The 26,809-nt window shown below is 38.4% G+C and overlaps 1 protein-coding gene across 4 annotated transcripts in view; it reads left to right on the top strand.

Annotated features, from left to right (window-relative positions):
- The window catches only part of LOC143724221 (protein NLRC3-like), a 43,617-nt gene extending 17,220 nt beyond the window's left edge, over window positions 1-26,397 (top strand). The window contains exons 2-9 of one of the 4 annotated variants that reach the window (XM_077217194.1): window positions 13,599-13,738; window positions 21,047-21,151; window positions 21,869-21,973; window positions 22,343-22,418; window positions 22,718-22,913; window positions 23,008-24,838; window positions 25,809-25,979; window positions 26,282-26,397. In XM_077217194.1, coding sequence (XP_077073309.1) covers window positions 13,680-13,738; window positions 21,047-21,151; window positions 21,869-21,973; window positions 22,343-22,418; window positions 22,718-22,913; window positions 23,008-24,838; window positions 25,809-25,979; window positions 26,282-26,306 — 2,568 coding nt within the window. In that variant the 5' untranslated portion in view covers window positions 13,599-13,679 and the 3' untranslated portion in view covers window positions 26,307-26,397. Of the gene's footprint in view, window positions 1-13,598; window positions 13,739-21,046; window positions 21,152-21,868; window positions 21,974-22,342; window positions 22,419-22,717; window positions 22,914-23,007; window positions 24,843-25,808; window positions 25,980-26,281 lie in introns of those variants that run through there. The other 3 variants (XM_077217195.1, XM_077217196.1, XM_077217197.1) reach the window with 3 other exon arrangements.
- Window positions 26,398-26,809: the final 412 nt, after the last annotated feature.

The raw sequence follows: 26,809 nt of genomic DNA, 5'->3' as shown, positions 1-26,809 counted from the left end.
CTTCCAATGTTTTAATGTAGGGCATTGCTGCCTCACAGCTCTTAAGAAAGTCTGCGAATTCCCCTAGTTCACAACCATCCTTAGAGCTTATTTTTGGCCATGCGTGCAGCTTGTCTCTGAAGGACTTCCCAATAATGAAAGGGTCTCCGAAACGTTTTTCAAGCAGCTGCCAGGCTGAGTCATATGCTGCTTCAGTTCCTAGTAGGACAAATCCCTCGACAGCTTTCTTTGCGGTGCCACCTAGGTACTTTCTAAGGTAGTACAGTTTTTCATTCTTTGGAATGTTTTTCCTGTTAATTAACGCTTCAAAAGAGAATGGCCAGTCTTTGAATTTCAAAGGATCTCCAGTGAATAACGAGGGCTCTGGAGTTGGAAGACGATTAGCACTTATAGCTTCTGCTAGCACGTTGACCAAATCAGAGCTGTTCTGCACTTGAGGTATAGGCACTAAAGTTGGTGGGGCTTGAGATACCAGTTGCAGACTTTGTGGACTATGAAGGGCTTGCATTGTAGCTGGAAGAGATTGAGGAATGAATGAATTACGCATCATGAAAACAAGTATTTATGCAACAACACTTACAGTGTGAGCACATAAATCCTGAGCTTTGGCTTTTCATCGCATGCGATTTACTCGTTCAGTGTGAGTAGGAACCTTGCTGAAATCGCACAGACATCGCACAGTGTATGGCCGCCTTTAGGGATCACTGTCAGCACAGTCCCTCGGCAACTTGGTACTACTGATCACCGTTTTACAAAAGGATTAATAGTTTGGAGCGAAGCATACGTACAATTGGTAAGTGACAAGGTTTTATGGAGTTATAGTATGCAACATATACGAAAGTTGATTGAGTTAATGTTACCAGCTACCACGATGTCTTAGCTGGAGATTCAACCAGATAACAAAATATGTCTGGAAGCGACAGCTCCGGCCATTTGGTTGGGTCATTGAGCCAGTTTTTAATTAAATAAGGGCAATCATAACCTATTGCAATTAATTTTGCAATGTACCGTTGCCGGTCGGCATGCGTCAATGACTCGCAATACGACATTTTTGTCATTCAAATACACACGATGTTCGCGGTGTTTTCCCCCACGCCGACTCCACCCTCGCCACACCAGACCACGCCCCCAACTGTGACTAGTTGCCGACTGTATGTATAGCACTAGGCTTGTTTGAGATGAGCAAAATCTGCACAGAACCGATCACCGGTGATCAGCGCGTAACGCATGCCAGTTAGAAATGTGTCCGAGTGCGGTCCGCCTTGCTATGATGTCATGCTGACGTGTGTCAACAAACTCTCGCGAGCGCAAGGCGCACGTGTCGGATTCTAGAGGCGCGCGCTGTTGCTCTCCACCGACTGCGCTGATCAAAAGCATGATGGGAAACGACTTGCTGACGACACAGCTTAATGTTGATTGGTTTAAACAACCGTGATGTATTGTTCTCTTTTAAAATGTTTGATTTTAAAACTTGGATATCATGTTTTATGTGTATATGTTATGTGTGAATATTCCCAAACTCTCGGACAGTGCGATCTCTATGGCTTATGCAATGTTATTTTATTATATAAAAAAAAACCACATAGCCTATGTCTGTATTAAAGAAAAAAATATTGATAAATACTTATTTGGAATGGAATTAAATAACAAGTACTTTGGGTGTCTTGTTCATTATATTTATTTTCATATAAAAGCAACAACTTAAATTACATCCAGTTTATTAGCAACACTGTGCACGAGCGTGAATCCCGTGAATCCCGCGATATCCATCATTGATCTCGCAGGAGTCAGATCCACTGCGAGAAGCGAGAACTGTCCGGCTTGCCTGCGCTTCTTTCACTCCTCCTCGAACTGCAGCCGCTACTCTCGCCTATATTTCATGCGAGGCAAGGCGCATCTCAAACAAGTCTACTGTCAGACAGATTAGGAATATTCACACATAATGTATACACATAAAAACATGATATCAGAGTTTTAAAATCAAGAATTTTAAAAGAGAACAATACATCAGTTTAAGCCAATAAGCATTAAGCTGTGTCGTCAGTCATTTCCCATCATGCTTTTGGTTATCAGTCGGTGGATAGAAACTGTAGAATCCGACACGGCCGCCTCGCTGTGCTCGAGTTTCAGACACACGTCAGCATGACATCAGAGCAAGGCGGACCGCATTTATAACCAGCATCATATAATAATATAATAATCACGCTCATATTTTCATTTTTCCTGTTGCTCTTGTTTCCACGTTCTGCACTTGCTTTTCCAAATGTTTGACGAGAAAATTAAGTCAGGAGAAAGCAAAAAATAATAATAATAATAAAAAATGCTTGGCCTCTTAAGACCCTAGGGCTTCTATAATATTAATGTTAAATAAGAATTAAACTGATGGACGAGTGTCTGTGAACCATTAAAAATACTGTAATAACCAAATTGGACCAGGGCAGAGAAGAGCACACCAGAATAAGCAGTAACACACAGTTCATTATTGTTAAAAACACAGCACAATCCTTCTATCTGTGGTTCTGTGAGCAACAAAAGGGGTGAGAGTTGTTTTAAACCCTTGTTGGATTTGGAAGCAGAAGAAGGTCCTCGTTAGAAGAGAAAGTGCACTCATCAGTCAAGCCTTTAGAAAAGGTGAATCCATCGGCGCAGTCGCTCTGGCCAACCTCGCAGAATCCCGATCCAGAAGCTTTACCTAGAGTTGTTGCGTTACATAAAATAGACAAATGGTTCCAGCAGATTTTGCTGTGGTACTGGAATTGGTACCGAGAACTGTACAATTTTAATGGTATTGGTACTGAATACTGGAATTGTTGTATCGTGACAATCCTAGTCTACACAGATACTCTTTCAGCATCCGCACCCCCGAGCAACTCCACAAACATTCCCTACATAGTTAACTTCAGGTGTGTCACCTTATTATGGTGTTATTATTGTGACGCTCTATGAAAGAACATTTAGTTTTTATTGTGAATACACAAAAAAGTAAATGTTTACATTTTAAGAATGAGTTCATTTTTTTATTTTAAAGGGGTCATATAATGGTACATGCACTTTTACAAGTTGATTGTACTGAAATGTGTATTGGCAGTGCCTGTACACATCCATCATATAATGATAAAAATCCATCCAGTGATTTTGTTTTAATCTCCTTATATGTTTTCCCCTGCCTTAAATCGAGCCGTTCGTTTTTGTGACACACGCTCACACGCCCCTCCCACGATTGTTGATTGACACAAACTGTCGCTGTGCTGTTATTCCAATCCAAACTCATTTCTGCATGTAAAGGATGCTGTTTTACGAGGATATTGGGACATGAGTGCAGTATAATGCTTTCTTTACATAGCCTAATAAATAATAGTTTAGTATAATCACATGTTACATGGCGGATATGAGAGGTGAGCCCAACGCCAGATTCGGTTGCATTTTAAATAATGTTTGTTTAGGCATTTTTATAATGAATATCGCTATAATGTATGTTTATACATATTTTCATTGCTGTTCTGTTCTCACTAAAGCCGGCCATGATTTAGTCAAGTCACCTTTATTTATATAGTGCTTTTTACAATACAGATTGTTTTAAAGCAGCTTAACAGTGATAATAATGCAACAGTTTGTTTCTGCTGTACAGCAGCTCTTGAAGAAAATAATGTCATTGTCCAGCTTAAGTAAGTTCAGTGTTGATTCATTTCTGTGGTAAAAAAAAGCTATTCATTTAGTTAATTTATCTATAGAACAGCTCTGGAGAAAATGTCTTCGCCCAGCTCAGTTCAGTTCTCATACAACAGTGTCAGTACTGGCAGATCAATAATATTTCTGAATATTTAGTGTCCACAACTAAGCAAGCAAGAGGCAAAACGTTCAGATCGCGTGATCATCAACTTGATCTCAGCTGACGCTGAGCAGAGACAGACGCGCTCACCGCTGTCATATATCACAACTACTCAGTGTTTTCAGCCACATAAGCTTATTTTAGGTTTCAGACATTTAAATACACATAAGTATTAGCAACAATAGCCTACAATTATAGTTAGTAAAATACACACTGATGTCTAGGAAGCGGCAATAATAATCCATTCAATTATAAATTGATGACCAGATACACATTGTGTGGGTAACTATAAAATGTACTCTATTCTTCTCTCACTTCACTGGTCACTTACTTTCATGTATTTCGGGAGAAGTGGATGAATTGACGTGTTGCTAACGTTAAATCTGACAGATAATTCTCTGAACTGCGGTGCATATATGGCGCCCATTGTGAGTTGTAGATCAACTAACATGATTCATGATTATTATAAAGGTTTCTTAAATGACAAATCGCATTCACATGTATTTAAGAATAAAAAATATCAGCCAAGGACTTACTGACATGTAACACAACCAATCACAGTTCGTTTTGTTCATGTTTACGGTGAAAATGTAAAGTCGACGTTCCTACAATAACAGACCGGCGTACATCTAATAAATGAATCATTCAATAACGTTGTGCAAGTTTACTGCAACAATAGAGCCAAAAACTTCACATACTTTTGAAAATCCAGCCTTCAGTTGATCCCAATGAGCGCTCATTAACCCTTCGCTAAGCCCCGCCCTCCTTAGTTACTGTTGCTACGCCTGTCAAGCTTTCGTGTCTGGCACGTCTATTACAGTGTGTATGCACCGGTGTCAGACATTCCCAATTAGATTAGTAATTTTTGGCGAACATGTGAAATATCTGAGAGAGCAAGACAAAAGGGACTGCAGTATGCATTCGAGGGATATATCCACGACATAATATGCAACCGATTAGAGAATAATTTCATAAAAATTGAAGCTAAAGCCTATAGTCGCAGCAGCAGCGCCTCATACGCTGACCATTCAAATGGGAAACACACAAATTGAGGAACAGCTATGTTCGTGCACAGCAGGGTAAGTGAAATGTGAAACTAATCTAATAATTATAAATCAAACAGTTTATCCATAAATCTTGTGGAATAACACTAACACCGGGGGAGCCGCGATCGGATTGGGTTAAAGTTACTCAGTCAGGGGTAACGTTAGTAGGCCGTCGATTAACAAAATGCTGAAATATATTTTAAAGTATGTCAGTGACCCTCCGTCTTGTCTTTAAAGTCTTATTTTACGTTAAAATATATGCATAATGAACAAAGAACCGTAATTATTTCCAACTTTCAAGCAATAGGTGTTTTTGTTAATCCTGTGGACATGTAGTTGTGAATGGGGTCTCCCACACTGCTGATCCACGCACATCATTTCTCCCCTTGACTTTTAGATTTTCGGGAAGGAAAAAAATTCCACTCCCCATCCAAACTTTTAGGATACCGGGTATCAGATTTGCACAATCCATACGCACAACGCTTCAGCATGTTTCCCTCCCTCAAAAGCTTGCCAGACCTCCCGCGCCTAGTTACGGTTGCTAAAACATGATTGGCCAGTGGCGATTTTCGGGCGTGGCTTAGCGAAGGGTCAATTATCACTACTGTAAACATGACGGTGTTCTTCTTCCACGAGGGGTTTCGCGTCACGGCATTTACGGTGAAGCGCTCTAAAATAACCTCACCTTGTGCAGGACATGCAATAAGTCAGGAGAGGTGTCGTATTTGGCCAGAGAAGGCAAAACATGTGGTCATATTTCTGCAGAAGAATTGATGAAATTTAAAGCTGGTTTGTAGCATATACAAATACAGACTACTTTACTGTTATTAGGACTACTGTAGCCTAACTGTTATTTAGTGTGTTTTTTAGTGTTAAATTATTGTAGTTGGGTTAGGGGGCTTAGGTTTTATTGTACATTTTTAGGCTACTTATATTTATAGGATTAAGTATAGGCTACTTTAAAATTTCAATATATTTTTCAATTTTAAGAATTTATTAAAAAATAATTCGATAAAAAGCCGTTGTTTAATTTCATTCATTGTTTGAGTTTTTTTTTTACCCTTTTTTTTACTGTTCACTGGTACTGTTTTAAACCCAAACGATACCCATCGTTAAAGGTGCGTGATTTTAGCGTCATCTAGTGGTGAGGTTACAAATGGCAACTAACAAAAGTTACGGTGGCCGACAGGTAATTCTTATTAGCTGAACTAAGCTTGCTTCCTTGCACGAAGAGCAACATAGTAACGAAATGCGTTTGTCGTTTAGGGCCACTGTAGAAACATGTCGGCGCATTTCAATGTAAGGGAACCCGCGGTGTGTGTAGACAGAAACTGCTCATTCTAAGGTAATACAAATTTAACGTTTCATTAAGTAAGGTCTTTATACTGACTTCTTTTTCAAGGTAGTGAGGAAACGCGCTCTGTAGCGCTGTGTGTTCGCTGACGGCTACGCTAGAAACATGCAGGATAAAAAAATGGACGTACTATCACCCCAGTTTAGCGTGGAGGAGTCGTTAATATTTTTAATTCTGTTTGTTTAGGCCCCATCCACACTACTGCGTTTTCGTTTAAAAACGGAGACCTTTTGCTACGTTTGCACCTCCCGTCCACACTAAAACGGGAAAAACGAAGACCCAAAACGGAGAAGTTTAGAAACGCTGCAGCTCCGTTTTTCGTTTTGAATATCCGGAGGGCGTTTTAGTGTAGACGGGACAAAACGGAGGAGTTTAGAAACGATGACGTAGAAGGTCACGCTCGGCTCTATGATTGGGTGTCATCACCCATGACGTATCCTTCCCTGATTCGTCAGCCACCCATCACATGTCCCGTCACCGGAAGAAAACAAACAAAAACATCCTGGACTACGTAGCTGATGTTAGTGAGTGCAACATGGATAACGAATTACAAGCGTTACTGACTTTGATGTCTTTGTTAGCAGCTGTTGTGCAAGCAAATTCTGCATTTTACAATGCTATAACTGCCTACATGCGCCGGAGGCAAACTATTATTCGAGCGATCTATGACAATTCCCGTGTGCAGCGGAGGTATCAACCGTACATGGAGCGTCGGTTTTGGGTTAAGCCGGGAAGAACCAGCGCATGGTGGGATAATTTTAAAAATCAAGTTGTGGTCCCTGAGGAATGGTGCGAAAACTTTCGAATGTCCAGAGCGGCACTTATCAACCTCAGCGAAAGACTACGTCCGCACGTGGAAGGAGCAACAACAAAAATGAGGATCCCCGTGGATGTATTAACAAAGGTAGCGTGCACGTTGTATTACCTGAGTGACTAGGCATGTGCCGGTATCAAATTTTCATGCTGCGATTAATTGATTGAGCTTTTATCACGGTATACGGTATTATCACGATATTTTAATTGCACAAGAGAAACAGACGGATTGGGGGTATCTAAAAAAAAACTTGCATCACAATGTGTAATTGTGATTGTCAAAACATTAATTTTATTTTTTAGTGACAACATGTTATAATGTTTACATGGTTACTGAGGCTACTGTTTGTATTATTGCTTAACACAATTTTCATGATTTCAATTAAATTCTTGGATTTTATTTCAATCTTGATTCAATATTGACTCATTTGGATAAATATTAGGTAGGCTACAGTAGATAGCCTGCATTTAAATGTTTCTCAAGAAAAAATATATCTCACATAATGCTGTAAACATACAGAGAGAAATTAAATATAATGCATACAATATAAATATAATAATAATATAAATATAAAAATGTAATATGCCGTAATTTTCAATATAATAACAATTATATAATGACAAGTAAACATATATTAAAATAATATAGTGCACATATTTAGCAAAATACTCCTCTCTATAGCTATTTTCTTATAGTCAACTAACATTAAATGGCTTTCCTGAGGTAAATGTAACGCTCTGTGACATAATTGTTCTCCTGCAGTGTTATTGACCTCTTTCCGTGGTTGAAAAACACTGATTGATCGAAAGTACGTACCTTTCGGTGGGTTGTACTGTATCTTTAATAAAAAGTAACAGATGATCGGTTTACTTGATCTGAGGCGCGCGATCTGTCACGTCACATTTACAAGCACCAAAACAGTATTTATTGTCTGAATTTCGTTATAAAACCTGAGAGCTGATATTTTTTTCATATCAAAAGTAACCTGCTCTGTCTAGTCTGTCGGTGTCAGTGTCCTCTTTGCTCCGCGATTTTTCTCTGGGTGAGAAAATGGATGTGTGCCGCGAGACCGTGTGAAAGTGTCAATTGCGTGAGTCTCAAGCTGCTGAATGCGTGAGAGTTGGCAGCCATGCGGGGGATAAATAGTCGGCAGCGTTCCTCCTTCCGCCGTGCTTCTTCTCCATGTGAGGATTGTTTACATTAGACTAGAGTGCGCACTGCATGCACACAGTGCTTATACATGTGATGTGGGGATTGTTTACATCAAAGTGCACATGTGTTTTGCGCAGCATATACGCATTGTTTTTTAAGCGGTTGATGGAAAATAAGCTGATGCGCGTTCTAAAAATCTAAATTCGGATCTATTATTTTTCACGGTATTTCGAAGTCCCCGCGATAACAATATTGTGCATATTCATTACCGCGATTTATCGCATTACCGAATACCGGCACATGTCTATGAGTGACGAAGGGAGACTTCGGAAAACCGCAAATGCATTTGGACTATCCCGACAAGTTGTTTCAGTAATCATCCGACAGGTCTGTAAGGCCATCGTAATTTTCATGGGGCCAGACTACATTAAAACACCGAGCACAGAGGCCGAGGTGAAGGATCTTGTTGTGAACTTCTATCGGACACACGGGATGCCACAATGCCTGGGGGCAATTGACTGTACACACATCGAAATCAAACAACCCTTGGCCAACTCAACAGACTACATAAACAGAAAGGGAAAACATTCTTTGAATGTACAAGCTTTGTGTGACCACCAGTATCGTTTCATGGATGTTGTTGTAAAATGGCCGGGGAGTGTGCACGACGTGCGCATATTTGCTAACTCGAAGCTCTGTGCTGACCTAAAAGATGGGACAATACCCTCCTGCCCTAGAGAGTTAGTGGAAGGTGAAGAAGCTGTCCCCGTGTTCCTTCTGGGGGATCCAGCTTATCCCCTTATGCCGTACCTCATGAAGGAGTACCCAAATGGCGGAGTTACTCCACAGGAGCAGTATTACGGCCTATCTCTTTGCAAGGCTCGCATGGTGATCGAATGTTCATTCGGACGTTTGAAGGCACGGTTTGCGGCTTTGAGAAGGCCGATGGACATAAACATGCAGAACCTTCCTTATGTGATATATGCTTGCTTTGTTCTGCACAATTATTGTGAAATGAACAATGAACCTGTAAACGAGCAGTGCATAAATGCTGCTCACCAGTATGACAGGGATTTCCAGCCACACATGAGAGATTGTAATGTGAGAGCAGATAACAACGAAAATGAAGGAAAACGAGTGAGACGTGTGTTGACGACATTTCTTGACCCTTAACTAAAACGTTTATTTTTTTAACGTTTATAAAAAAAACTGGTTTCCCAGTACAGTGAAAGTATTCCTTTGCCTTTTGCTCTGACTGCCATGTGTTTTTTAAAATGTGCATATGTTTATTATTAAATGTTACCTGTAAAAAGATGTGATTGAATAAAAAGTAAAATTTTTGACTCTAAAACTGAGTATGTGAGTTTGTACTCTGGTGTGTATACTTGCATCTAAATATCTCTGTAAATATATCTATATACCTAACCTAGAGATATAGATAGATGAAAAAGACAACAAATACACAATGAATAAGTTTTTATTGTCTTTATTAAAACAATCTTTACTGTGCAAATAAATTATTAATTATAAACACACCATGCAATTATAAAACTACAAGAGCACTGCCTTTTAAGTAGGCTGTACTAAAACCACATTTACAAATGTGTGTAGTCTCTGTGCTTTGCAGGTGGACTGCTGTGGTGGCTATGTCCTGGGGAATTGTATTCCTGGAGTGGCCTTCTTATTGGCATATGTCCATAGTTATATGGGTTATCATGAATGGTGTGTGGTGACTGTGGAGGCATATACTGAGGGGTAGGCCTACCTGAACCCACAATATGCTGTACAAGCAGTTCAATATTTGAGTTCAGACGGTCCATTGTAGATGACCACCGGCCCATTGTCTGCACAAATTCGTTGTCTGTTGCCTGAAGTCTGTTAAGGAGCTGTCTCTTTATGTCCAGGTCTTCCTGTGCAACGGAATTTGCGGAGAGTTTTCTCTTCAATCGTTCTCTCCTGTGGCCACACAGGGTAGCGGTGAGTCTCTGGCGTCGATTCTCCGTCATCTCGGGAGACACAGCACTCTCTTGAAACTGGTCAGCAGATGACCCAGAACCAGTTGGGCTGGAGAACTCCTCCGTGGCCTCCGCCGCCACGTTGCCGGTCTCGATACCCCCCTGAATCGCATGCGTTGCAGGAGAGCCTCCCCAAATCGACTCGCAGAGCTCAAAATAGAGCAAAACTACTCGCCCATGGCCACTTCGACGACCAGCATCTACAGCTCGCCTGTAGCTGATCCGTACTGCCTTGAGTTTTGTAGTCCATTGCCCTGTGAACACGAAACAGTTTAAGGTTAGCTGCTAATATAACTAGCGTCCCGTCCCCCCCAGGCTAGGCCTGTTAAAACACATCCAGGCTAACTTAAACCACGTCAAATTGAGCGTTAAAGTTAAAGTTAAAGTTTTGCCTACTATACATACCTTTAGTGATTTCGTCCTTATTGTGGGGGTACACCTTTCCCATCGTTGTGGCTTCCTCTGGCGATGGATAATGCTCCCGGTACCTTTCCAATATGTCGCCGTATTTTGTTTGCGACGACTCCCAGTCTGTGTTTTCTGCCGCCATGGCTGTTTTGTATTCCATTGTAACTTTAAGTAAAAGTTCCACCTCGTCGTCGGTCCATGAAAAGAAATCTCTGGTCTTCGACATTTTCTAATCTTTGCAGAGGTAGCTAACGTTACTTGCTTCCTCATCAAATCTGAGGAATAGTCCATCCGTTTCCTGTTTACACCGGCACGTGCATGCACAGTGTTGGAGAATGGTCACGTGATCCGAGTTTTCAGTCGTTTTAATGTGGACGGAGATCAATTCTAATACGCAGCTAAAACGCTGGTGTGGACGGAGATCGTTTTCGTTTTAATTCTCCGTTTTTAAACGAAAACGCAGTAGTGTGGACGGGGCCTTAGACACACTTGATCAGGTAGCACCTCTAAGGCAGGTGCATAGGAAACACAAACCAACTCCATGGTTGAATGGACAAACTAGATCCCTAAGAAGGGAATGTAGAAGATGTGAACGGAAATGGAAGAAAGATAAGTTGCAAATCTCCTATGAAATGTTGAAAGACTCGCTGTCTAAATTTCAACGGGCTGTAAAATCTGCTAGGACGAGCTTCTTTGCAAATGCTATTGAGAAAAATCGCCAAAATCCGCGATTTCTTTTCTCAACAATTGATTCTGTTTTGAATCCTAAATTAGAGGCACCTCCGGTTTTGTCAATTGATTTATGTGAAAGTTTTTCACACTTCTTTGTCGATCGTATATCAGAGGTTCGGAATAATATACAGCGGTGTACATTTGTGCCATCATATGCACTAGAAACTATTGTTAATTTATCGCAATTTGAGCCTATTTCTATCTCTACTTTTAACATTATTGTTTCTAAGCTGAAGTCTACATCTGCTCCCTAAGACATTATTCCGACACCTATGTTAAAGCAAACCATAGAATCGGTTGGCCCATATATGGTTTCTATAATAAATAAAAGTTTACTTTCAGGGACTGTTCCCGAGTATTGTAAACATGCTGTAGTCCAGCCTTTGCTGAAAAAAGAAAATCTAGATACGAGCGCTCTTTGCAATTATAGACCTATCTCAAAACTTCCATTTCTGGCAAAGATCTTAGAGAAATGTGTTCTGATTCAATTAGAGTTATTTATTGATGAAAATCATGTTGGTGAAGTACTTCAGTCAGGATTTAAGAAGCACCATAGCACAGAAACAGTGTTATTGAAGGTTTTTAATGACATCTTTTTGGCCACAGATCAAGGGAATGTGACTGTTCTTCTGCTGTTGGATCTCACAGTGGCGTTCGATACGGTTGACCATAATATTCTTATATCCCGGCTTGAAACATGTGTAGGCATTTCTGGAAATGCCTTAAATTGGTTTAAGTCTTATCTCTTAAATAGACGATTCTCTGTTCGTATGGGTGAGTGCACATCAGTTTCGACATCTTTATCATGTGGCCTTCCACAAGGGTCCGTTCTAGCACCACTTCTTTTTTTCTTTTTATATGCTTCCTTTGGGCTCAATCTTGCGTAAATACAGAGTGTCATTCCACTGCTATGCAGACGATACACAGCTGTATATACCACTTAAGTCAAAGGACTCCACTGCCATGGAAAGATTGTTGGCATGTTTAAATGAAGTCAAGGCTTAGATGTCTACAAATTTCCTGAGCCTTAATGAATCGAAAACAGAATTGATTCTTTTTGGTCCCTCTGATCTTGATAACACAGTTGAAACCGAGCTGGGTCCTCTGAGCCTGTTTTGAAAACAACATGTAAAAAAATCTGGGGATGATTTGTGATAGTGCACTTAAATTTGACAAACAAATAAATGAAATCGTTAGAACGAGTTTTTTTAAATTGAGGATGATTTCAAAAATTAACCATTTTTTATCTCACAAAGATCTGGAAAAAATAATTCATGCATTTATCACTTCAAGATTAGATTATTGCAACTCGTTATATTATGGTGCCCAAAATAAAGTTCTAGATAGACTACAGATGGTCCAAAATGCGGCTGCAAGATTGCTGACAGGCACTCGCAAATTCGATCGTATTACCCCGGTGTTAAAATCATTACATTGGTTGCCTGTCACTTTTAGAATTCATTTTAAAATTCTGCTATTTGTATTTAAATCTCTACATGGGTTAGCCCCATCTTATATTGCCGATCTAATACAGGAACAAAAGTCAATGAGATCGCTACGATCACAATTTAAAAAACGTCTTGCTGTTCCTCGGTCAAAGATGAAGACTAGAGGGGATCGCGCATTTGCGGTCGCAGCCCCTAAACTATGGAACAGTTTACCTTTATATATTAGGGACCTTCCTACACTCAGTCAGTTTAAAAGCCATCTGAAAACATTATTTTATGATAGCGTTCGATCAAGATAAGTGTGAAGGGTGCTAGTGTCAATATATATATATATTTTTTTTTTTTCTCTGCTCACTGTTTTACTGCTTGTACAGCACTATGGTAAACTGTGTTGTTTTATTCAGTGCTTTATAAATAAATTTGAATTTGAATGACCACACAATATGTCGACCTCCATAGAAGGGGGCGTCCGCGGTTATGGAGATATAAATGTCTCATTCTAAGGTAATAAAAACATAACGGTTCATTATGCAAGGTCTTTATACACCACTGAAAACATAGTTATGGATCTTATATTGCATTTCTGTCAATAGAGCCTAAGAAATATTACACAACACACCTTTAAGAATAATGGTGAGTCAGAGTCCAGTGTCACTGATGTAACTAAAGTGCAGTGCATGAGGTGTGTGTGTGTTGTTTGTTGGCTTAACATTTGTCATTAGTTCTAAATTTTCCTCATCATTTGTTTATCCCTCTGAAATATCATGATATTAATCTCAGTGCCTCATTGTCATGTCCAGGTCATGCTGAGCATCTGATTGTCTTCACCAACACAAAGATACCAGTGCTGAGCTGTTTTCAGTGGCAGTTTATCTGCAGTAATGTCAGAGGAGCGAGGAAAGGACTCTCTCTCTAAGATGAGTCTCTCAGAGAAACAGAGGTAAGACTGCGACTGTTTTCACAGAATCATTTTAAACACTACTGGAGTTTCAGGTTTGTCCTGTACAGAACAAAGTCTGATCAACAAGGAGTGTTTTCTCTCACCATTGCCATGTCAAATGCTGTGCAAAACAACTGAGAACTTCCGATAAATGTTTTTAGATTGTCGGGGGTTAAAATAACTTGAAACTGATTTCATATTTAATGTACAGGAACATTTAGCACAGTAAAATATGTTTAATGTACCATACATGTAAAGTCCTCCTGTAACAACCCAGATTAAAGTGTATTGCATTACGGTTTAAAGGTGCACATTTAATGGATAGTAAATGTAAATAATGTGGAAATACATTATTTCAGATATACATGTCAAACAGGGCTTTATAGACAATGTCACAGTTAATAACTAACTTACGTTCAGAACTTCTACCATGACTGTAGACGAGCTACATCCCGACGAGCTGGATGGCGCCTTGCATGGCTGACACCGCCGTCGGTGTGTGAATGAGTGAATGGGTGAATGTGAGGCAATGTGTGAAGCGCTTTGGTGGCCATTGGGTCTGTGAAAGCGCTATATAAATGCAGTCCATTTACCATTTATTTACCATTTCTACCATGACTGTAGATGATTTAGGACTGTGATCAAATCATACTAAAAATGAACACTGAAAAAAAATAATAGCTAGAAACAGTGGCGTGCACAGACCTACGCTGGGGCTAATCTATCTGGATTTTTTTAAAGGTGCACTATGTAACTTTTTTGTGTTCAAAATTAAGTAAACATAAATGATGAGTAGATACACCATCAATCCTTCTTCAGAATGTGTTTTTGTCTTACCCTGATTCACTATGATAAGCCTTTTATAAGTGTTTATATTGTAGTAGGGCTGGGCGATATGGCCTAAAAAAAAATCCCAGATTTTTTCACAAAAAATCCGATTTACAATTTAAATCGATTTTTTTCTCTCCCTACTTAAAATCAATCTACAGATGACAAAGAAATTGTTCAAAACAAGTTTTAACTTTATTTTGTTTTAATATTCCCTTCTGGGATTTGATCTGGATTAAAGTGCAATTAGAAACAACAAGCCAAAAAGACAAGAGGACAGGACCTGTGTTTGAAAACAGTGAACATGTAACATAAAATAAAATGGGTGGATTGGGATTGGGGATGTCTAAAAAAACAAAAAACTTGCATCACAATAAGTGTATTGTGATTGTCAAATTATTTGGTAACTAAACATAATTTTATTAAGTTTACTGGTATGCTACTGTTTTTATTATTGCTTAACACAAATTTCACAATTTCAATTCAATTCTTGTGATTTGATTCTGATCTTGATTCAATATAAATTCCTTTGGATAAATAGGTACAGTAGATACGTTAATGTGTTAATTGTTCTCCAAAAGAAAAAAGAAAAATTCACCTAATGCTGTAAACATACAGAGAGCCCTGTCAGCTGGTATTATTAAAGGTTAAAACTAACTCAAATTAAATATAATGCTTTTTTTTATAATAACAACGTTATACTATTTCAATGATATAGGTAAAAATATAATACATGTGTAATATAGTTATCATATTTAGCAAAATACTCCTCTCTATAGCAATTATTTTAAGTCCAACTAGTGTTGACCCATGCGTGCTATGGGTCATTAAAAGGCATCCTGAGGTAAATGTAACGTCACGTGACATATGTTGTTCTCCAGCTGTTTTATGGACATCTTTCCGTGGTTGAAAAACACTGATCGATCGATTTTATTACATTTCGGTAAGTTGGTAGTAAAGAGTATCAGATGTTTGGTTCACGTGCCGCTTGAACTGAGATCTGCCAGCGTTCTTTCACGTCACATTTACAAGCGGCAAAACGGTGTTTATTGTTTGAATTTCGTAATAAAATTGACAGAATCTGAGAGCTGAGAATCTGTTTCATATCAATAGTAACCTGCTCTGTCTTGTCTGTCGGTGTCAGTGTCCTCGTTGCTTCGCGATTTTTCTCTGCGTGGCGTGAGAGCGTGTAAAAAGTGACAATTTGCTTCGCGTTTTTTCTCTGCGTGAGAAAATGGATGTGTGGCGTGAGAGCGTGTAAAAAGTGACAGAATTGCGTCTCTCACAGTGAACTCGTGAGAGTTGGCGGCCCTGCAGATTCAGCTTGTAAATGTTTTCGGCGGGTGTGCTTCTGCTGCCGCGGTCCTGCTCATTTGCCATGTTGTTTGTGTATCTCTATCATGGCAAGCGCTGAGCCCGGTCGGAACTACGGGAGCCCAGAGGGGAGCGTCGGCGGTTGTTAAAGAGAAAACCGATTTTCATTCAAAAAAAATCGACGTAAACTACACATTCGAGTTAATCGATAAAATCGATTTATCGCCCAGCCCTATATTGTAGATGGGATGGTTTTCATGGGGAAATTGTGTACATGTGTCACTCGTCCATGTGTGTCTCGTCATATCCGTAAATAGAGAAAAGTTAAGAAAAGTCTGAGCCGCTTTGATCGCTCATGCTCATCGCATTACAACTGAGCGACTCAGCTTTTACTGTGTGTATCGTGAAGGAGGAACACATGAGCGGCTCAGTTGTGACTAGACTTGACTAGACTAGACTGACAAGCACAGAAAGCTTCTTCAGAGAGCACTCGGCTGCATTGAGTTCTCTTTCGTACTTGAACAGAGAGAACACACAAAATTATGCCAAAATGTCTGTTTTGTCGAGTATCCTTGCCAGCACAGTCTTAAATTATTTAAATAAAGTGTTAAATGGACGTAAAGAGTTGAGAAAATTGGATGCATGTCAGATCCACGTCATGTGGGGCAGCTGTTAAAGTGACGGCAGCCTAATAAATCCTGCTGCTGTCTGTTATTAAGGATAGTCAAAGAAAAAAAGAGAAACACTGCTCTTATCTGAATACATTTTATAGCTTTAATAAGAATTTATTTATATTTAATTTATAATTTATGCAGTGAAGACTGAAGTGTTTGATAACTTTATTCAATTTTGTATATTTCTTATTTGATCAAATATTTAAAATATATTTTATGTTGTTTCTACATTTAACTGTGATGATGATTAAATGTGATAATTACAATAAAAAATGTATTAACTTTAATGTTAGGTACAATTTAATCATGATTAATTACAGATATATATCTACAGGGTTTGAAATTAACACCTGCCAAATGCGGGTAAAAATCAACTCTGGCGGGTAACGCTGTTAAGACAAATCTGCGCAAATACTGAACTCGTGAGTCATCATGATATATTAAAGCAGTATATATCTGAATACCGTTGGCATAACAGTGGTATTGAAAACCATGGCGGTGAATAATTTGTCCGAGAGGCATTATGTAAATAATAAATAGTAATGGGCTGAGAACTGAGCCCTGTGGAACACCTTGTTTGAGAATGACAGTGGGAGATTTATAATTGTGCATGGTGATGATGTAGTATTTTCTGTCTGTCAGATAGGAGGAAAAACAGGATAGTGCGGCTCCTGAGATACCGATCTCTGAATTTATGACAGACAGTATCAAAAGCTGAGCTGAGGTCGAGTAATAAAAGTGTTTACTTTCAATTTTAATAAAATACTGTGATGTGGGCGAAAACCAGACTGAAATATATCAAAACGATCACTTAGAGATAGAAATGACTGCAATTGAGTGGCAACAACCTTTTCCATGATTTTTGAGACATACAGTAGACTGTAGATTGGGTGATAATTAGCAAAGTCAGTTTGGTCCAGATATGTTTTTTTAAGGATAGGAGTAACTGCAGCCGTCTTTAGTGAAACTGGAACAGAGGCTGATATAAGGGACATATTTACAAGATGTGAGATAGGAGCAGAAATGACAGAGGTACAGTGTTTCAGAAGGATTGTTGGTGCGGGATCTGACCAACATGAAGAAGAATTGGATTTCTGTATCATTTGAGAAATGATTAAGCGGTCGGTTCATCACCAAAAGTCCCACATAAAGCATCCAGCTTTCCCTGAAAGTGGTGAAAAAAAAAGCTTAAGTCATCAGATTCTTGTTGATGGGCATTATGCACGGATGCCTGGACTAGCTCGTTTACGATGTTAAATATTGATTTAGGACTGTTGTTTGCACTATTAATGATTTTAGAAATATAGGAAGAGTGAGATGTGTTCAAGGCTATTTTATAACATTGTCCAAAAACACAGGAAACTGTACAGTTAGACCGGTTTTCTTAAAGAGGCGTTCAAGTTGTCTACTCTTGCTTTTATAGCCGTTAGGGGAAAGGAAAAGGGAACAGACCTAGTCCTAATTGGAGCTGCTCTTCTAAAACGTCAGTGATAGCAGAGTGGTACAAATCAAATATCTTAGATGGACAGGTGAAATCAAAAATGTCAGAAATAGCAGACAAGGCAATAGATGCAGTATCTTAGGATAAGAGATGGTTATATTGTCAAAACATTTAGTTGGACAAAGTAATGTAAAATCAAAAGTAATAAGCTTATGATCAGAGATAGGAGTAACCAGAGCACTGATGGAGATATCATTCAAACCAGATGTTCAAACTAAGTCAAGTGTGTGGCCATGAGCATGAGTTGGGAAATTAACATTCTGATAAAGGTCCAAGCAGTCCAGAACAGTCTTTAATTGAGTACTATTAGAACAGGGAGTGTTGATGTGGATGTTAAAATCACAGCACAAGATGACCTTGGATGATGAAGCACAAGCTAGTGTTAGCAGTTCACTAAGCTCTGAGAAACAATAGTCTCGCTGTTTGGGTGGTCTAATTGAAAACAATTGGTCAAATTCCAATTGTTTTCAATGGGAGCGCCGCGTTTTTTAAACGCCATGAGCGTAACGAGGCGCTGAGCGAGTATTTAACGCTCAAGCGCTGAGCGTTCAGCGTTTTTTACTGGTCGCCGAGAGTTGAAAAATGTTCAACTTTGGGTAAAACGCTGCGCTCATCACTGTCACTTTTTACCCAGCCGTCCAATCACAGTGGAGGAGGGGCGGGACTAATACCACACCGACCAACTGTCACAACATTCTTTCTGTACAACGACCAGGGCCGGCGCTCCGCACACGCACATCACGCACTGCGCGTAGGGCACCAAGTGCTTGGGGGGGCACCAAAAAATCTGGGTCGTGAAAAATCATCACAATAGGCTACAAGTATAAATAACAAATAAAACATGTCTAAAGCATGTTAATATACAAAAGCAATACAAAAGTAATATAGGCCTAGACCAAATTAGTCGAGAAAAAGGTGAATCTCCTGTGCCAGTCTCCCTCTGGTGCCCCCCCTTCCCCACCTCCCAGTGGTCTGTTCGATTATGCCTCAATCAATGTCAAATTTGGCAGACACCGACCTCAGACATGGCCTCGAAAAGGCACCAAGAGTCGGGGGCGGAAAAAAGGAAAAAGAAGAGACGGCGGGATGATACTCAGACAATGTTTTAAATAAAAATGTTAGTTTTGTAGCGCGGGCGCCCTTGCGTCGTGTATGCATGTCCAGGGGGGCGTCGTTAGTAGTGCAAATGATCCGGGGCAGGCTTTTTTAGCCCTGCATGTTGAATCTTTTATTTTTACGGGGGTCTGGGGGTTTCTCCCCCGGGAAATTTTGAAACTTGGGCTGTTTAAGATGCAGTTAGTTTGTTTGAGAAGAAAAGGAAGACCGCTTAGATACGTTTTTTCGTTGTTGTTCTATGCGCATAATGCGGTCATTTTCAAGAGGTTCATAGGCCAAGGCCCAAGGGCGACATCTTTTGGTGAAACTGCAATTAGAAAAACCCCCCACAATCTCAGTGTTTGTATATTTTCATATTCACAGAGTTGTCAAATTATTAGGGCTGGGAAAAGATTAATCGCATCCAAAACAAAAGTTTGTGTCTACATGATATATCTGTGTGTGCTGTGTATAATTATTTTGTATATATAAATACACACACATATGCACGTATTTAAGAAATATTTGCATGTATATACTGTATATATTTATATATAATTTATATTATATATACATTTAAATATTTTATATATAAATAACAAATATTTCTTAAAAAATATTTGGGGGGGGGGGGGGGGATGGCACCACCAAGCATTTGTGCTTTTAAACGCCATGAGCGTAACGAGGCGCTGAGCGAGTATTTAACGCTCAAGCGCTGAGCGTTCGGCGTTTTTTACTGGTCGCCGAGAGTTGAAAAATGTTCAACTTTGGGTAAAACGCTGCGCTCATCACTGTCACTTTTTACCCAGATTTTAATTTAACAAATTATCTACGGAATCAGTTACAAGTAAACTGTGCTGTGGATATTCTGTATCATATCAACGAATCGTCTCAACTGAAAAAACACAGCGCTGCCAAAACGCTCTCAAGCGCCCACAGCTAGGTGTTTTCAGCAGAGCGCCCAGCGTTTTCAGCCGGCTAAAAACGCTTTGGTGAACACACGGGCTTAGAATTATGAAAGTCCAGTTGAGCAAGTGTTATGGAGTTGCGATACATAAACTTTACCAGATAAACTTTGACAACTGATTTTTAAACCTAGTGATTTTATAATGTCTAGCCTAATTATAAATTCAAAAGCAAAACGGGTTGGAAAGTGGAATATGATATGATAATAATATGATCCAATAACCACACTTCTGCTGCCATCTACTGTTTATATTGTAACTCTTTGTATGTATACTCTTTCAGTTTTACAAATGGGGACCATCTTTGAAGGATTTATAAATCATGTTTTTTTTTTTTTTGTTATCATATTCCAAATAACAATTGAAGTGCTGGAATGTCTAATTACAAACACTGTGTATCTTATTCAAATGTTCCCATATCTTCAAGTCTGAATTGCAATCAATAAAACTGGTTAATTGGCAAATTAGGTAATCGTGACAACTGCATTAAAATATAGACGCCGCATTTACTTTGGTTTAGTGTCAATGAAGGGAACTTAATCCTTATTGATATACATATCTGTCTCATATATATCTATTGATATATATATCAGAATCTATCCCGTCTATCAAGCCATTATGCTTGGTAATATTAGCCCAATCTGTGTTCTATCCTATATTTACCCAGCCATTGGGCTAAAAACTACTCAAAATTATATACACATGCATGTGAAAGGAGAATGTATGTGTGTGAGAGTGAATGAAGGAATTCTGTACGGCCCCTCATAATATATATATATTATGAGGCGGGGTGTTTATATATATATATATATATATATATATTCATTTTTGACCAAGATTTGATTTGTGTTAAACTGGGCTTAATTAAACATGAAACCTGCAGTATTTCCTGTAGTAAAGTGTTTTATCGTTCTGCTCTTTGTGTCATTAGTGTAAGATCAGGCTCACATGTGTCCAGCTCGGTGTCTGTGAAGAGTGACCGGTCAAAAGGTGATGGACCAACATTCAGTGAGAGAAAACCATCAACTAACAAAAGGTATTTCATTTGTTTATTATTTTTTTATTTCTACACATTGACTGTTACAAAATATTTTAGCAAATATTTATCATGAAACTTTATCTTTCAAACATCGTTCCAAATTACAATCAACATAAAGATTAAAATTATTTGATTTGAATTATATTTTTTGTGATACCTATTAGGGCTCTGCCATATGGCCAAAAAACAAACAAACACATAAACTTAAAAAAAAACTAAAAAAAAAAGTACTAAATGTTCACAGGAAAGAGGAACACACATTCACTCATCTGAGCTTAGTAACTATATTAGTCTAGATTTGATTACCACATTTCAATTCTGCTATCATAAAAATCCACTTACTTGTAGGTTTAAAATTCTACATATGGCACATTTAATGTAAAAAAATATATATATTTTAGCAAAATGTAGCAATATTTTTAGTTGTGCTCCTATTCTATTGCGCTGTGTTTTGTGCGCGGCGGCGCTCGTTCAGTGAAGTCTGAAGTTTAGCAGATTTCTAGCATTTACAGATGGAGAATTTACCTGTGCAATGTAGGTTATTCACTGAGGAAAACACCACATGTTAAACGCATTAAACAACACATATAACGGCTGTCTGATTATATATGATTTTTGCCATACTCAAGCAGCCCTACATTAAACCATTTCAAATGAGACTGAAGTATCTCCTGTAGTAAAGTGTTTTTATCGTCCTGCTCTTTGTGTCATTAGTGTAAGATCAGGCTCACATGTGTCCAGCTCGGTGTCTGTGAAGAGTGACTGCTCAAAAGATGATGGACCAAACTTCAGTGAGAGAAAACCATCAACTAACAAAAGGTATTTCATCACACATAGACTGTTAGAAAATATTTCAGCAAATATTTATCATAAAACTTTGTTCAAATATATTTCCAAAACAGCAGTGCTATAAAAACCCAAAGGGAGCATCAGCAAAAAGATTGTCATTTTTATTTGAATAATAATTATATTTTTTGTAATATGCATTTATTTGAGTCTGCTTACATAATTACTGCACAACATATCAAAATACCTATTGTCAATGCAGAATTCACTGTATGTTTATACTTAAATAGATCCTATACTTTAACTGTGAAAACTTAAATTGCTAATGTTTTCTTGTTCTCTGGTAAAAATAATAATACAATTTTGCCTGAAAATGCAGTATTTTATTTTATTGGCTAACAGGCTTCAATGTGAGACATTAGACTCAGACGTTCAGACTCACAGGAACAACGAGAACAATCTCCTAGGCATCTTCCAGGTAGAAAAACACATTTTCATACATGTTTATATTTATAACAAACAAATAGTTTACTGAACTTTTTTGCAAAAATAATAGAATAGACATTTTAAGAACCCATAACATAATCAAAATGTAAAAAGACAAGTGTTGTTTTTGTAAATTTTGTGTTAAATGGCAGCTGATTGATGTGTTTGGTTTTTAACTGGTTTCTTTTACAAATATTTGTAATTACTGAATGAATAGTTTCAACCAAATATGGATGTGGATCTGGTTAAATTGTGTTGTTCTGTCTCTTATTTTATTTGCTTTGTTTTTAGGATATTGAGAGCAAAATAATCATATTTCTGAAGCATGAACTGGAAAACTTTAGGAAAATATTACAAAAAGAGAACACACAACACTTAGTGAAGGACTTTAATGAGAATGGATGCAGTATCAAAGCAGCAGCTCTTGATCTCACACTACATTACCTGAGAGAGATGAAGCAAGATGAAGCTGCTGATGCTCTAGAAGGTAAGAGACTCATGAGCATCTGTCTGATTGTCTCTTATAAATGTAGGAGAGACAATTAAGACTAAAACGATCTGTTTTCTGTTCCTGTATTTAGATGAGCTGTTCCTCATTCCTCAGCTGAAATGTGGCCTAAAGAAGAAGAATCACTGTGTGTTTGAAGGAATAGCAAAGCAAGGTGACTCCACACTTCTGAATAACATCTACACAGATCTCTATATCACTCAGGGTGGCAGTGAACAGGTCAATACTGAACATGAGGTGAGACAGATTGAAGTTGCTTCCAGGCGTCATGAAGCACAAGAGATACAGGTTGAATGCAAACATTTGTTTGAAGCACCTGAACAAGACGAGGAGATCCGAACTGTACTGACAAAAGGAGTCGCTGGCATCGGAAAATCAGTCTCTGTGCAAAAGTTTGTTCTGGACTGGGCTGAAGGAAAAGAAAATCAAGATATCCGCTTAATTTTTCCTCTTCCATTCAGAGAGATGAACTTAAAGGAGAAAGAAAAACTGAGTTTAATGGACCTTATAACTAAATTTTTCCCAGAGACAAAAGGACTGAACCTTACAAGAAGGAATCCATTCAAAGTCCTGTTCATCCTGGATGGACTGGACGAATGTCGCCTTCCTCTGAAGTTTGATTGTAATGAGACGTGGCGTGATGTATCGTCACCAGCCTCTCTGGATGTTCTCCTAACGAACCTCATGAAGGGAAATCTGCTTCCTTCTGCTCTCGTCTGGATCACCACCAGACCAGCAGCTGCCAGTAAGATTCCTCCTGACTGCATCGACCGGCTGACAGAGATACGAGGATTCAGTGACACACAGAAGGAAGAGTACTTCAAAAAAAGATTCATGGATGATATTCAAGCCAACACAATCATAGATCATGTTAAACAATCAAAGAGTCTCTTTATCATGTGCCACATCCCAGTCTTCTGCTGGATTTCAGCCACTGTTCTCCAGAACATTCTGGAGGAGAAAAGAAATAATAATGTGAAAAACACTGAGGCTGATGATATCTCTAAAACACTGCAGGAATCAAACACTGAAGACACTCCCAAGACTCTGACACAAATGTACACACACTTTCTCCGCTTTCAGATCCAGCAGAGCCGCCGAAAGTATGATGGAGAATACACACCAGATGTTTCCTGGGATAAAGATGCCATCCTTTCACTGGGGAAACTGGCATTTCATCAGCTGGAAAGAAACAACCTGATCTTCTATGACACAGACCTGGAAGCCTGTGGTATTGACGTCTATAAGGCATCAGTGTACTCAGGCATGTGTACCCAGATCTTTAAGGAGGAAACAGGGATCATTCTTGGTACCATGTACTGCTTTGTTCACTTGAGCATTCAAGAGTTTATTGCAGCCCTTTATGCACATCTGGTTCTGGACATCAACAAGACAAGTGTGTTTGATCATGAGTCTACAGAACAGGAAAACAAAAATGAAACCATGATTGATTTTCTCAAGACTGCAGTGGACAAGGCACTCGAGAGTGACAATGGTCACCTGGACCTTTTCCTTCGCTTCCTCCTCGGCCTGTCGCTCCAGTCCAATCGACGACTCTTACGAGGTCTGTTAACACAGCAAGACAGCAATGAACAGAGCAACAAGGCAATAGTTCAGTACATCAAGGAGAAATTAGAAGATAATCTTCCTGCAGAGAGATCCATCAATCTGTTCTACTGTCTGAATGAACTGAACGACCAAACTCTGGTGGATGAGATTCAGACCCAGCTTAGCAAAGGAAGTCTCTCATCTGGTGACCTTTCACCTGCCCAGTGGTCTGCTTTGGTCTTTGTGTTGTTGACATCAGAGAAAGAGCTGGAGGAGTTTGAGCTTCAGAAATTCCAGAAATCAGACGAGTGTGTCATTAGATTATTGGCAGTCATCAAAGCCTCCAAAAGAGCTCTGTAAGTCACTTAATACATTATGTCATGTTATGGTCTAATCCAGGGTATAACAGATTATTTAAAATACATATATTATCAGTTGTTACTTTATTTCTCCCAAAAAAATTGTATTTTAAATCTTAAATTTCATAAGTTTTAGTTCTGTAGTTTTAATTGTGGCGGACAAAACATATTGCAATGCAATACATACGTGATTGAGAGATACAAATAAACATTTATCAAAAGCCTGTTGAATCATATCTGATATATACATTTTAACATGTTTTTTTCAACAACAAAAAAAGTTGCTTTAATCTAATTGTAATCTTGAAACATTAATAACTATAAAGAAAATCTTAGGTTTCTTCTCTTGGGTTTACTTTAATCAGTAAAGATTTCACAGCAAAAAAAAAAAAGAAGAAAAAATAACCACTGATTTAGAATTAAACTGAAAGGCCGTTTACTTGCTAAAAATTATGAACTACCAATCAGATGACAGAAGGCATGTAGTAGATTTTCAGCATATTTTTTTTCAGCCAAGTTTTGATCAAATTGATAATTTAGAGGTCTTGACATTCACGTATCAAATATGATACATTAGGATTTATGCGGTTGAGTTAGCAGAGGATGAAGCACAACAGTATTGTTATCATACAACACACTGGTTTATAGTTATTTTCACTAACTTTCACTATGTAGTTCTCTTCAACTTCTGCTATAAAGCACATATGCTCTTGCATAACTTCATAAATCTTAACAAAAATATTTGTATTTAAGCATGTCTCATTTAATTGAGCAAATTATTGACTATCAAAATTAATATATAGAAAAGGATAGTTTTGTCAGTGTGTATCTCATATATATATATATATATATATATATATATATATATATATATATATATATAATAAAAATAATGTAAATGTATATTTTATATTTGTATATAAAAATGTTCCACCTAACTTCGTGATGTAATTTATTTGTCTTGCAGGCTAAATGATTGTGGCTTAACAGACAAAAGCTGTTCAGCTCTGGCTACTATTCTTGGATCAGATACCAATCTAAAAGAGCTGAACATGAACAATAATAATCTGCAGGATTCAGGAGGGAAGATGCTCTGTACTGGACTGAAGAATATAAAGTGTAAATTGGAGATACTGAGGTAAGTTGTGTTACAACTAGGGCTGTCAATCGATTAAATTTAATCTAATTAATTACATACTCTGTGATTAATTCATCTAAATTAATCGCATACATAATTTTTGCTTTTAAAGTATTTTAAATAGTTCAATTCAAATGAATCAATGAATAATCAGCATTAGTGACATTAAAGTTCAAAAACTCTTTTATTATTATTTGCCGTAACACCAAGGTAAATGTGATTGCTAACTGAAGTCCAGTGATCCCCTGTCAGCGCGATATATTCCACTCCCATCAATACATCTCCTTTTGTTTTGTTTTCAGTGTCGTACAGCTGCTGGATTCTTAACATAATGGTGTTTCGCAATGGCTGGTTATATGTTATGTCTGAAGAGGCAATTTGCAAAACCTCTGCTAACCCTCTGTCTTCTATCACTGAAAATGGTCTGCAAGACATTGCGATCCATTTAGCAAGGGAATTTCTCAGTCGTGTCAAATACAGATTTGCTAAGATGGTGGTGGTTTGAAGATGACGTTGACTACTAGAGTTGGTATCACGGGACGTGCTAGGTCATACCTCCGGATTTAACGTTTGCATTAACGGATGCTTTGCATTGATGTGGTATTTTAGAGTTGACTAACTCTGGTGATATGCAAATTCATTGCTGCAGACAATGCAGACGACTTTATTTTTATCAACACTTCCATCAGGCCGTTTTTTATAAGTAAATGATCCAGGCAGCGCGTTCTCGTCTCCCTCCTTCATTTTAGTCGAATGGTGGCTAGAACGGCTCCCAGTCAAAGGTCAATACGGAACGGATTAATCTGCGTTATTTTTTGACAGCCCTAATT

Source organism: Siphateles boraxobius, unplaced genomic scaffold (genome assembly GCF_051911475.1).
Source record: "Siphateles boraxobius isolate OS27281-9 unplaced genomic scaffold, OSU_SipBor_1 70, whole genome shotgun sequence".
Classification (NCBI taxonomy): domain Eukaryota; kingdom Metazoa; phylum Chordata; class Actinopteri; order Cypriniformes; family Leuciscidae; genus Siphateles; species Siphateles boraxobius.
The sequence above is the reverse complement of the archived record's forward strand: the minus strand, read 5'-3'. Positions and strand labels throughout refer to the sequence as shown.